The 13,150-nt window shown below is 50.2% G+C and overlaps 2 protein-coding genes and 1 long non-coding RNA gene across 3 annotated transcripts; 1 reads left to right on the plus strand and 2 right to left on the minus strand.

Annotated features, from left to right (window-relative positions):
* The first annotated feature begins 648 nt into the window (after positions 1-648).
* Positions 649-7,102, plus strand: LOC111072794 (DNA-directed RNA polymerase II subunit RPB1). Its single transcript, XM_022364855.2, has 5 exons — positions 649-715; positions 787-1,017; positions 1,285-3,528; positions 3,591-5,835; positions 5,946-7,102. Exons 2-5 carry the CDS (start codon positions 937-939, stop codon positions 7,043-7,045), a joined length of 5,670 nt encoding a protein of 1,889 aa, XP_022220547.2. The 5' UTR covers positions 649-715; positions 787-936; the 3' UTR covers positions 7,046-7,102.
* Positions 7,103-8,756: 1,654 nt separating this feature from the next.
* On the minus strand, positions 8,757-9,102 carry LOC121404074. Its single transcript, XR_005967686.1, has 2 exons — positions 9,020-9,102; positions 8,757-8,941 (listed from the first exon to the last, which is right to left on the minus strand). It is a non-coding gene; the product is annotated as an uncharacterized LOC121404074 (long non-coding RNA).
* A 73-nt stretch (positions 9,103-9,175) lies between these two features.
* LOC121404099 (putative ATP-dependent RNA helicase BoYb) lies at positions 9,176-12,654 on the minus strand. Its single transcript, XM_041592745.1, has 4 exons — positions 10,805-12,654; positions 10,347-10,671; positions 9,339-10,249; positions 9,176-9,246 (listed from the first exon to the last, which is right to left on the minus strand). Exons 1-4 carry the CDS (start codon positions 12,543-12,545, stop codon positions 9,176-9,178), a joined length of 3,048 nt encoding a protein of 1,015 aa, XP_041448679.1. The 5' UTR covers positions 12,546-12,654.
* Between the last annotated feature and the right edge of the window lie 496 nt (positions 12,655-13,150).

The following is a 13,150-nucleotide window of genomic DNA, read 5'->3' on the forward strand; positions in this document are numbered from 1 at the left end:
CTGCATTATTAATGTTTCAATGGAGCTTGGAACAATCAATTTTACATCAATTAAAGAAAATACGGTATACAAAAGTCCTTACGCGTAGAAGAAACTTGGTTGACCAGCAACATGTGACGTCACATTTAGTCAACATTTACGTTTTATGCTTTGGCCGTTTTTGTTTGAACCCTATTATCTAAACAATTCAATGAAAAAGAGTTCTGGAAACTAGCCAATCCTGAACAAAATTTATGTATCTATCGGATAAAATTATTTGTTTGCGGCTGAGAGGGCCAACTAGCTAGTAATTTTAAACGGAATATCAAAATCGAGAAATATCATGTCACAAAATATCATGGTATGGCAGCCCGTAGCAACTCCGAATTGCACGAGTCTGGCAGCGCCTCAAAAACGACGTCACATTCGTTTTATGTTGTTTTTGTTTGAACCTTGATATGTAAATAATCCAATAAAAAGGACTTCTAACAACTTGCCAATCATGTAGAAAATTAATGTCTCTATCGGCTAAAATTATTTGTTTAGGGCTGAGAGGGCCAACTAGCTAGTAATGTTAAACGGAATATCAAAATCGAGGAATATCAACGTTGAATGTTTTGAAAAAACAAAAACAAACAGCAAAATATCGATACTATCGATAGTGCCCTCGATGGTTTGACATCTCTAGTGAACGGCCAACGCGTGAAAAGCGACGAAAATTGACGCACCGTAAAACGTACGTATAAAAATGCAATATAGCCACTTAAAAAAAGCTAATGGTCTTTTCCCTACTGTTTTTTTTCAAAGTGCGTCTATCTTTGTATCTACCGTGTGCAAACTCGACTTCGGCCCTTCTATTGGCAGTGGGTGAAAAAGAAAAAGTTTGACGGACGACGCGCAGCAGCCCACTGAACTCTCGCAGGCCAGCCTGGCCCAATCTATTGCTGAGTGGTCACAATGAGCACCACTACTGACTCCAAGGCGCCCCTGCGCCAGGTGAAGCGTGTACAGTTTGGAATTTTATCACCTGATGAAATTGTAAGTGCAATTCCTTTAAATGTCTGGGACGCCATATTGAAAAATGATCACCCACACCAAATGCAAAAATATTTAATTGCAAATAGCTTAAAGAGAAAGGGAAGTGGGGGTTTTTTTCGTTTGTTAATTTTTGTCTGGCCAAAAAGTTATCCATCCATACCCTATGATATATACCATGTATATTTAAGTCGGGTAGCTTTGGGGTCTCGTCTCTCATCTGCTAGAATGTATCCATATCTATCATTGTTCTTGTTTAACGTTTTTCAGCGCCGTATGTCAGTTACTGAAGGTGGCGTCCAGTTCGCCGAGACGATGGAGGGCGGCCGTCCAAAGCTAGGCGGCCTCATGGATCCCCGACAAGGTGTCATTGACAGGACATCGAGATGCCAGACCTGTGCCGGCAACATGACCGAGTGTCCGGGCCACTTTGGACACATCGATTTGGCCAAGCCGGTATTCCACATTGGCTTCATCACGAAAACCATCAAGATCCTGCGCTGCGTTTGCTTCTACTGCTCGAAGATGCTGGTCTCGCCGCATAATCCGAAAATCAAGGAGATTGTTGTGAAATCGAAGGGTCAGCCACGCAAGCGTCTGGCCTATGTCTATGACCTGTGCAAGGGCAAGACTATCTGCGAGGGCGGCGAGGACATGGACTTGACCAAGGACAACCAACAGCCGGATCCAAACAAGAAGCCAGGCCACGGCGGTTGTGGCCACTACCAGCCGTCGATCCGGAGAACGGGCCTGGACTTGTCCGCCGAGTGGAAGCATCCGAACGAGGATTCGCAGGAAAAGAAGATTGTCGTCTCGGCGGAGCGCGTGTGGGAGATATTGAAACACATAACCGACGAAGAGTGCTTCATTCTGGGCATGGACCCGAAATACGCACGCCCCGACTGGATGATTGTCACCGTACTACCCGTTCCGCCACTGGCCGTGCGTCCGGCTGTGGTGATGTTCGGGGCGGCAAAGAATCAGGACGATTTGACCCACAAGCTGTCGGACATCATCAAGGCCAACAATGAGCTGCGCAAGAACGAGGCCAGCGGAGCGGCGGCACACGTTATACAGGAGAACATCAAGATGCTGCAGTTCCATGTGGCCACGCTGGTGGACAACGATATGCCCGGCATGCCCAGGGCCATGCAGAAGTCGGGCAAGCCCCTGAAGGCGATCAAGGCGCGGTTGAAGGGTAAGGAGGGTCGCATCCGTGGCAACTTGATGGGCAAACGTGTGGACTTCTCAGCCCGTACCGTCATCACACCGGATCCCAATTTGCGCATCGATCAGGTCGGCGTGCCTCGTTCGATAGCCCAAAATTTGACCTTCCCCGAGCTGGTCACCCCATTCAATATCGATCGCATGCAGGAGCTGGTGCGTCGCGGCAACTCGCAATATCCGGGCGCCAAATACATTGTCCGCGACAATGGGGAGCGCATCGATTTGCGTTTCCATCCCAAGTCGTCGGACCTCCATCTGCAGTGCGGCTACAAGGTGGAGAGGCATCTGCGCGACGACGATCTAGTGATCTTCAATCGCCAGCCCACCCTCCACAAGATGAGTATGATGGGGCATCGTGTGAAGGTGCTGCCCTGGTCCACGTTCCGCATGAACCTTTCCTGCACATCGCCCTACAATGCCGATTTCGATGGCGACGAGATGAACCTCCATGTGCCGCAGTCAATGGAGACGCGCGCCGAGGTGGAGAACATTCACATCACACCGCGACAGATTATCACGCCGCAGGCGAATAAGCCCGTCATGGGTATTGTGCAGGACACCCTCACCGCCGTGCGGAAGATGACCAAGCGCGATGTGTTCATCACGCGCGAGCAGGTGATGAATCTGCTCATGTTTCTGCCCACATGGGATGGCAAAATGCCGCAGCCGTGCATCCTTAAGCCGCGTCCGCTGTGGACGGGCAAGCAGATATTCTCTTTGATCATACCCGGCAACGTCAACATGATCCGCACCCATTCGACGCATCCCGATGAGGAGGACGATGGCCCCTACAAGTGGATCTCGCCCGGCGACACCAAGGTAATGGTGGAACACGGCGACCTCATAATGGGCATACTCTGCAAGAAGACGCTGGGCACATCGGCGGGCTCTCTGCTGCATATCTGTTTCCTGGAGCTGGGCCACGAGATAGCCGGACGCTTCTACGGCAACATTCAGACGGTGATCAACAACTGGCTGCTGCTCGAGGGCCACAGCATCGGCATTGGCGACACCATTGCCGATCCGCAGACCTACAACGAAATTCAGATGGCCATCAAGAAGGCCAAGGACGATGTCATTAATGTTATCCAAAAGGCCCACAACATGGAGCTGGAACCGACGCCCGGCAACACGCTGCGCCAAACATTCGAGAACAAGGTGAATCGCATCCTGAACGATGCCCGTGACAAGACTGGTGGCTCCGCCAAGAAGTCCCTGACCGAATACAACAATCTAAAGGCCATGGTGGTGTCCGGTTCCAAGGGATCCAATATTAACATCTCTCAGGTAAAGTTGAGCGCATACATACGCTTTATCGCCTCCACCTAATCAATGTTTCTTTTGCCCAGGTTATTGCTTGCGTGGGACAACAGAACGTGGAGGGTAAGCGTATCCCGTACGGATTCCGTAAGCGCACCCTGCCGCATTTCATCAAGGACGATTATGGTCCCGAGTCGCGCGGCTTTGTGGAGAATTCGTATCTGGCCGGTCTGACGCCCTCAGAGTTCTACTTCCATGCTATGGGCGGTCGTGAGGGTCTCATTGATACGGCGGTGAAAACAGCCGAAACCGGCTACATCCAGCGACGTCTTATCAAGGCTATGGAGTCGGTGATGGTCAACTACGATGGCACTGTGCGAAATTCGGTGGGCCAGCTGATCCAGCTGCGATACGGTGAGGATGGCCTCTGCGGCGAGTTGGTCGAGTTCCAGAACATGCCCACGGTGAAGCTCTCGAACAAGGCGTTCGAGAAGCGCTTCAAGTTCGACTGGTCGAACGAGCGATACATGCGCAAGGTCTTCACCGATGAGGTGATCAAGGAGATGACCGACAGCAGCGAGGCCATACAGGATCTCGAATCGGAGTGGGACCACCTGATGCAGGATCGCGACCATTTGCGACAGATCTTCCCCAACGGCGATTCGAAGGTGGTGCTGCCGTGCAATCTGCAGCGCATGATCTGGAATGTACAGAAGATATTCCACATTAACAAGCGACTGCCCACAGACCTGTCGCCCATGCGGGTGATCAAGGGCGTAAAGACCCTGCTGGAGCGGTGCGTGATCGTGACGGGAGCCGATCGGATATCGAAGCAGGCCAACGAGAATGCCACATTGCTGTTCCAGTGCCTCATCCGGTCCACGCTGTGCACCAAATACGTGTCCGAGGAGTTTCGCCTGTCCACGGAGGCCTTTGAGTGGCTGATCGGTGAGATCGAGACGCGCTTCCAGCAGGCCCAAGCGAATCCTGGCGAGATGGTTGGCGCTTTGGCCGCTCAGAGTTTGGGCGAACCGGCCACACAGATGACCCTCAACACGTTCCATTTCGCTGGTGTGTCCTCGAAGAACGTGACACTCGGCGTGCCCCGTCTCAAGGAGATTATCAACATCTCAAAGAAACCGAAGGCCCCGTCTCTGACGGTATTCCTGACGGGTGGTGCTGCCCGTGATGCCGAGAAGGCCAAGAATGTGCTGTGCCGCCTTGAGCACACCACGCTGCGTAAGGTGACGGCCAATACGGCTATCTATTACGATCCGGATCCACAGCGTACGGTGATATCGGAGGATCAGGAGTTTGTGAATGTCTACTACGAGATGCCCGACTTTGATCCGACCCGAATCTCGCCCTGGCTGCTGCGTATCGAGCTCGATCGCAAACGGATGACGGACAAGAAGCTGACCATGGAGCAGATCGCCGAGAAGATCAATGTGGGCTTTGGCGAGGATCTCAACTGCATATTTAACGATGACAATGCGGACAAGCTGGTGCTGCGCATCCGGATCATGAACAACGAGGAGAACAAGTTCCAGGACGAGGACGAGGCCGTCGACAAGATGGAGGATGACATGTTCCTGCGCTGCATCGAGGCCAATATGCTGTCGGATATGACGCTGCAGGGCATCGAGGCCATTGGCAAGGTCTACATGCATCTGCCGCAAACGGACAGCAAGAAGCGGATCGTCATCACCGAAACGGGCGAGTTCAAGGCCATCGGCGAGTGGCTGCTCGAGACAGACGGCACGTCCATGATGAAGGTCCTCTCCGAGCGGGACGTCGACCCCATTCGCACTTCGTCCAATGACATTTGCGAGATCTTCCAGGTGCTGGGCATCGAGGCGGTGCGAAAGTCCGTTGAGAAGGAGATGAACGCGGTGCTGCAGTTCTACGGCCTGTACGTGAACTACCGCCATTTGGCTCTGTTGTGCGATGTGATGACCGCCAAGGGCCATCTGATGGCCATCACCCGTCACGGCATCAACAGACAGGACACCGGCGCCCTTATGCGCTGCTCCTTCGAGGAGACGGTCGACGTGCTCATGGATGCGGCTGCCCACGCGGAAACGGATCCCATGCGAGGCGTATCCGAAAACATAATCATGGGACAGCTGCCCAAGATGGGCACCGGCTGCTTCGATCTGTTGTTGGACGCCGAGAAGTGTCGCTTCGGCATTGAGATACCCAACACCCTGGGCAGCAGCATGCTGGGCGGCACGGCCATGTTTATTGGCGGTGGCTCCACGCCGAGTATGACGCCTCCGATGACGCCGTGGGTGAACTGCAATACGCCACGCTACTTCTCGCCCCCGGGGCATGGTAAGTTGAACGTCGGCTATGGATATGGCTGTCTCTTTCTATCATTTATGTAACTATCTCGCTTCAATTCGATATTCTTTGTTCTCTTTTTTTTTTTGCCTGTACTGCAGTGAGCGCCATGACACCAGGAGGACCTAGTTTTTCGCCATCGGCCGCCTCGGATGCGTCTGGCATGTCCCCAAACTGGTCGCCTGCACATCCGGGCTCCTCGCCCAGCTCTCCAGCACCCTCGATGTCCCCGTACTACCCGGCCTCGCCCAGCGTATCGCCATCGTACTCGCCGACGAGTCCCAACTACACGGCCTCGTCGCCCGGCGGGGCATCGCCCAACTACTCGCCTTCCAGTCCCAACTATTCGCCGACATCGCCGCTATATGCAGCGCCCAGTCCGCGGTATGCCTCCACCACACCCAACTTTAATCCGCAGTCGACGGGCTACTCGCCATCGGCATCTGGTTACTCACCAACATCTCCGGTGTACTCGCCCACATCCAACTTCCCCTCGAGTCCGTCGTTTGCGGGCAGCGGCAGCAACATGTACTCTCCGGGCAATGCCTACTCGCCCAGTTCGACCAACTATTCGCCGAACTCCCCCTCATACTCCCCGACATCGCCCTCGTACTCCCCATCGAGTCCCTCGTACTCGCCCACGTCTCCTTGCTATTCGCCAACATCGCCTTCGTATTCGCCCACATCGCCCAACTATACGCCGGCGACACCCTCGTATTCGCCCACATCACCAAACTACTCGGCCTCACCCCACTACTCGCCGGCATCGCCTGCCTACTCCCAGACAGGGGCCAAGTATTCACCGACGTCTCCGACCTATTCGCCGCCATCGCCCTCGTACGATGGCTCTCCAGGATCGCCCCAATACACGCCCGGTTCGCCGCAATATTCACCGGCCTCCCCCAAGTACTCGCCCACATCGCCCCTGTACTCGCCCAGTTCGCCGCAGCACTCGCCGTCGAACCAGTACAGTCCCACTGGATCCACTTATTCGGCCACCAGTCCACGGTACTCGCCCAATATGTCCATCTACTCGCCGAGCAGCACCAAATACTCGCCGACATCGCCGACGTACACGCCCACGGCACGCAACTATTCACCCACTTCTCCCATGTACTCGCCGACGGCACCATCGCACTATAGTCCCACCAGTCCAGCGTACTCGCCCAGCAGTCCCACGTTCGAGGAGAGCGACGACTGAGCCACGGGGAACCCTGGAGGAGGAGGACGAGGAGGATCAGGAGTAGGAGTAGGAGTGGCCGATAATCGATCAGATCAGAGTTTTGACGCCCAACCATCATCCGACACAAAACCGAAAGCCCCCAAGAAGCGCACTTAAAAAAACATGCAAAAACAAATTAACCGATTCTGTGTTTGTGTGTTCCATTACAATATTTCGTTGCTTTAAGATAGCAATAAGATAAGTCGCGTTTTAGCTGCAACAACAACTGCAGCTGCAATCGCAACAGCAAAATCAACTCTATAAAAGCACAGCCCAAAACGGGACGCACGGGGGCATGTTCTACAACCGATCTATAATGTATCTATATTTTTTTTAGCACCACACGATTGGGTACCACTATCAGATTGTTATTATCAACGCACATATGCGTGAAACATAACGTTTCGAAAACATAAATAAACATAAACATTTTAAGAGTGCAGCAGACAAGCGTCATCTATGTATTCATCCAAGTACATACGACCATACATATACAGATATACATACATTTGAATACGTGTAGATCTATGACCATCAATTACTAAACAAATTGTAAATTATGACGGAAACGTATTAAATATACAATAAAAATACAAAGAAATATTTTTTTTTTATTAATTAACGAGCGAGCTGAATGTCCCCAGAGTGTCCCCGAATATAGCACATTCTGTGTGTCTGTAAGCTTGTATCAAAAATGTTTAAATATATAGCTGACCTGTTTCGTTTTAATATAGTTTTTTGTTATGTATTATGCACAGCATAGTGGCCGATAGCGATGTCAGTTGAAGAGGTTCAAGAGTTACATTAAAACTAATTGCAAGGACCAATTACGAGCCGAATGTCGGTGCCCAGAGTGCACGCAAAGCTTTGAATGAGAGCGAGATCAGCTAAGATGGTGATGTTAGTAGAAAGTCAACGAAAATGTGCACTGGGGGCAGTTCCAGGAGCACAACGAGATTTGAGAGTTTACTTTATGGAACGCCACTAGCTAAGAATTATTAATACGTATTTTTAAATGCTAATTTCGGGCTGTGTGACCGGACAGTGTCATTGCTGGTGTCCCTCCAAGTGTCGGATCAGAGAGTGGAGCGTGCAGTCCCATCTGATTGTATACAAAGTGCATGCAGCCATCAGTGTATGTACATATGTAAGTGCCTGGATGTATTCATGAACTGTGTATCACCCAAATAAAATACACTACCCTTAACGTTCGAAGGAACACACTTGCATGAGCACTTATGTACATACTCTTATGCTGACCACCAATTTTAAATCAATCGAACTGTGTCTTTCTTGTGGTCTTGCGGAGTTTATTCACGGACGTCTTCGTACAGATAATTTTTAGGGTTTGATCCTTCGGCTTAACAATGACCGATCGTGTTGCTTAAGATTAAAAACACAATCAAATAAAAATCAACTCGTAGATCCCCTCATTTCCCGAATTATTATTTGATCCACTCGTATTTCTTTGTTGCACCAATCTAATTGTACCATAAAAATGTTCGCAAATCAACGCACATCCGTCATCTATAGTGCTAATTTCTAATTGTAGATATTTTTAAACTATGCGAGAACAGAAAGGAAGTAAATAGTATCAAATACACGCTGGAGTTCAGCAAGAATGTTTTTGTAATCAGTAGATTTCTTAAAGAGTTTTATCTGCGTTTGTGTGTTGCAAGTGTCAAGTACATATTGTTATCAATATATTATTTATGGAATACATATGTAAGTGTGTGTCAAGTGTTAAAAATTAAAAATTCAGTTTTAAATTCCTTCTATAGTATTGAATTTGGAAACAATATACATATATCTTTACTGACTGCGTCGTGGCTCATGCTCTTCTTTGAATGCCACTCGTTCTTAAATTGAATAGTTCTGGAATTATAGAGAAAAAAACATGCACAGGTATTATGAATCGGTTTCCAGTCATTTACTACTACTACATGTACGTACATAAGTGCTTTAAAACTTAATTCATTTCGATCTTCCTGTAGTCTTCGGGTCGCTCCACCCCCTCCTCCGATTCGGTCTCGGACAGCGGGTTCCTCGCTGCTTTCCACTTTTTCTTTGATTTTTGGCACTCCCCATCCATGCTGACGTATCAACTGTTCAAAGTTGAATCTTTCTCGCTGATGCCACTTCTCCTCGATCACAATCTTGTCGTAGTTCGTTTGAAAGTACTTTAAGTGGACAAATTGTGTGGGGTAGTAGCCTGGATTCTTCTTTTGAAGCTCGATGTATACCGTGCGCCCCTTCATGGAATGTTGTATACCTTTGAAGATCATATGTGTGTTCACAGAGAACTCGTAGCCCCCAGAGTTAGAGTTGCAAGTGGCGGATCCCAATCCTGATCCGACAGTAGGGATGGCCTTAAAGAAAATCGTGCTGCTTTTTATCACACGTGTTCGGTAGGAAACTTTTTCATCGACCATGGTCACCTGCAGATGGAGGGCGTGGAGGGTCTGGAAGTATTTGACATCGGGACGCGATGCGGACCGCAAAATACGGGCAGCATTACTTGCTGTTACTCCTGTCCGGGCTGACAGTTTCTCGCCGTTGGATTCTTGGATTAATTCTTGTTTGGGCTTTGCCTTCTTGGACTCCCGGGAGCGCTGGACTGGGGCTTCAGTCAAAATCTGATAGCCAACGTTCGGACCTGCCTTGCTAGTGCCCGTTTCCATTTCCTCCATGCGGTCCAGCGCGGCGCATTTCATGAAGCAGTCGTAGAAATCGGACATTGGGACCTCTTTAAGTACGGAAGCTTCCGATTCTGCAGTCTGGTCCTGGTCAACAGGCGTGGCAGGTCTCTGACTCTGCTTAGGTTCCAGCTCGACGTTAGTGGTCTTGGCTTTCTCGGAATCCGTTTCTTCCTGGCTGCGCTTTTGGCATAGGCGGTTCTCCAGGCTCATCTTAAGCATCTGGTCCACTACACGCTGGAATCTGGCCGGCAATTTATGAGTGTCCTGCTTTGAGGGTGAGCTCTTGTACTTGTCCTCGGCGATGTGCTCTTTGGGCCCATTTTCCGCCAAACGCACATCGTCACATGTGTTCGTTTCCTGTTCCTGTTCTGGGGGTTCTTGGGGGATCGGCGGTGCGTCCAGCTTGATGAGCTCCTCGAAGAATTTTAAAATCTTCTCTTTGGTTCGGGCACACCGCTTGCTTATCTTGTTCTCGATCTGGGCTCTTAGTAGGTTCAAGTGGAGATTAAAAGTCTTCACTGTCTTCAGGTAGAGCCATAGACACCATACATGTGGCAAAGATCGTGTGCGAAGTGGAGAACGCGACTTTGGCCTGAACGAAGTGGTCCTTGGGCGCCTTGTCCAGCCAGTCTTGAACCGTCTTCGCGTCTGCGCCAGCCCAATTGCGATCACTCATGTGATTAACCATTCCCAGGAGGCGCAGATCCATGCACAATGGCGGCTCACTGACGTACTCATCGGGGCAGACATGAAGGGACATGCATTTGGTCTCGAAGCGGCGAGTGCTATAGTCCATGGCCTGCACGAGCACCACGAGGTCCGACTGGGCCAGATTCACATTCTCAATGGGCGGCACACTGAGCACCCGGACACGCTCATATGAATAGCCAGAAACCGTCTCAGACTCTGTCTTCCACAGACACACGGCTTGGTGTTGCGGTGGCCAGTAGCGAGGCGGTGGCTCCACATTCTCCCCGCTGAGTTTGAAATTCAGCAGAGTCGGCAAATTGCTGTCGGGGCTCTAAGCTGTGCCATTTACCCTCCGGGGGCAAATGCTCGTAGGCGATTACACAGTAGTGTCCGGGGGAGTACACGCGGAGCACTTTGACCTTGATGTCTCCCGAGCAGGGTACTGCCGATAAACGGCGATCCGATTCGTGCAAATAATGACGATGCACGCACCTGGTGTCCCAGCAGTCGCCGTGAGTCAAGATCTCCCTGCATATCGGCTTAACAATGTTTTTCATTGTGTTTACCTTCTTGCGGATGCGATCAGCCATCGCCACAATATTGGGATCCAATTTCTGGCGGAGCAGCATTAAGTCGACCAGACGGGGCAGCTGCCTGGCGTTCGCCTCATCCAAGAGGACAAGCGAATCCAGGATCCTTGGATCGGTTGCGGTTGCTGTTGCCGTTGGCGCCGGTTCCGGTACCTTGGGACGTTCCAGGGCATTGGGCACATTGTTGGACAGAAACATGAAGCGATTCTTGAACTTGTTCCACGAGCTGCTCATGCTGTAGTGGATAATGGTGTGCGCATTGCGTATTTTCAGCTCCGGACAGTCGTCAGTGCAGACAAATATGAGGCCGCGGCTGTCACACGTCCAGCTGCTTACCTTATCAAGTTGCTCCAGATCCATGGTTTGGTAGTAGGCCAGACATTGGTACTCGAAATCCTCTAAGGCTCCGACCAGCAGGGTCATTTGCAAATCGTCATCGCAGAAGATTATGGTGCGATACACCGCCGGCGGGCGCTGAAGAAGTAGATTCACGATCGTAGCGACCTTACCCTCCGCCCCGACCATATTGACCAACAATCTCATCCCGCCATAGAGAGCAGCTTCCAGTAGATCGCCAAATATCAGGCACGGATGTTGATTGAAACGGCGCACCTCGGAAATCAGGGACGGAGTGAAGTGTTGACAAACTATCACCACCTGCGGACGGGGATTGGCCTTGCGTATTGGCCTATTGTGTTTAGCCGCCATGCTTGGAATGTACTGCTGGGCCAATTTCAGTTCTTCTTTCTGCATTAGGTCCACATCATCGAAGACCACTACCTGTAGCTGATTAAGCTTTAGCAGACCTTCTCCTTGCTTGCACGCGTTGACAAATCGGGCGGGGGTGGCCACCAAGACGCCTATTTCGCTGATCCACGCACCCATGAACGTGGGAGTGCACTCCGATGGAACGGTCAACACCTTCTTCACCATAATGGTCCACATGTCCTCGACGGTCTCATCCCTGGGCATGAGTGCACTGCATAGGGCGGCAACCTGCTCCATTCGCGTTATATCTGGCACTAGAATCAGGGCAATGGGTCCCATTCCATGCGAGACATCCAATAAGTCAATTGCCATTTCTCTCCTGTATCGATTCGCGGCCAGGACCGTGCTGGCCACGTGACAAATGGGCGGCACATATCCCATCGTGCGACCGCTTCGTGGGGCACTCACAATGAGGACACCGTGGCCCGGTCCATTGAGAATGTGCGGCCAGGCATAGCTCTGCAGCCGCTGCAGACGGTTCAGGCCCAATTTCCTCATCCTCTGCACAATATCCGGCAGCAGTGAAACCTCTGCAAATGTGCGAAACGGTATCACATTCACAGTTGCATGGGCCACTGCATAATCAGAGCAGTTCGCCCCTATAAGCGGCTGGATAATATCCTCCAGGTTGAGCAAATTGTTATTCTCGCTGTCTGACATTTTGTTGGGCTGATCGCTGTCGGGATGTCGCTGAACTTCCGCGATTTCTTTCGCTTCTTCTGAATCACTCATTTTTGCAACAACAACAAAAAGCACAGACAGCTGCGTGAAGTTGGCTGGGCTGCAAGAAAGACCTGCAAATGGATATCGGTGATAATCGGTCTCTGTCAATCGAATATGGATCTGATCTCATTGCTTTGTTTAATTCATTTGTTTAATTTAATTGCAGAGCAGTCCATTTATTTACAGGTAATTAATTTGAGTTTGCAATTTAGGCTTTAAGCCTGTACTAGATCAAGAAAACTGTTTGCTAGCAAACAGATGTCATATATTTTTCGAGCGACCAGTGGTGTGACCAGAGTGTGCACTGCATTCCGAACGGTTACACTGCTCAGACCGCTGCTTGGTTTTGTTTAAAGTTAACAAAATGCAAAATCCTGGGCTCACCAATATTTTATTGGCAAGGTAATGTGTCTGACTATCAGCAGCAGCAGATGGCGACGCCACCCGTGCCGACCACCGTGAAGACAAACTGTTTTGAAAGCAATATTTGTTTTATATTTATGAAAATTAATAAAAATATTATATTATAATATCCATATAATTGTCCTTTATATAATGCTGCATTAATTAGATTCTATTTGTCTTCATTATTAAAATATTTCATTTGGTTTTTT

This window comes from Drosophila obscura, unplaced genomic scaffold, assembly GCF_018151105.1.
Source record: "Drosophila obscura isolate BZ-5 IFL unplaced genomic scaffold, ASM1815110v1 contig_185, whole genome shotgun sequence".
NCBI lineage: Eukaryota > Metazoa > Arthropoda > Insecta > Diptera > Drosophilidae > Drosophila > Drosophila obscura.

Bases quoted from the DNA above. Each gene is read 5' to 3' on its own strand.
- LOC121404099 (XM_041592745.1), bottom strand. From the start codon at position 12,545: ATGAGTGATTCAGAAGAAGCGAAAGAAATCGCGGAAGTTCAGCGACAT. The intron at 10,250-10,346 runs GTTCTCCACTTC...GAACCTACTAAG, and splicing joins TTCGTTCAGGCCAAAGTCGC to AGCCCAGATCGAGAACAAGA. The intron at 9,247-9,338 runs GTATACAACATT...GTCCACTTAAAG, and splicing joins CACACATATGATCTTCAAAG to TACTTTCAAACGAACTACGA.
- LOC111072794 (XM_022364855.2), top strand. From the start codon at position 937: ATGAGCACCACTACTGACTCCAAGGCGCCCCTGCGCCAGGTGAAGCGT. The intron at 3,529-3,590 runs GTAAAGTTGAGC...TCTTTTGCCCAG, and splicing joins CCAATATTAACATCTCTCAG to GTTATTGCTTGCGTGGGACA. The intron at 5,836-5,945 runs GTAAGTTGAACG...CCTGTACTGCAG, and splicing joins CTTCTCGCCCCCGGGGCATG to TGAGCGCCATGACACCAGGA.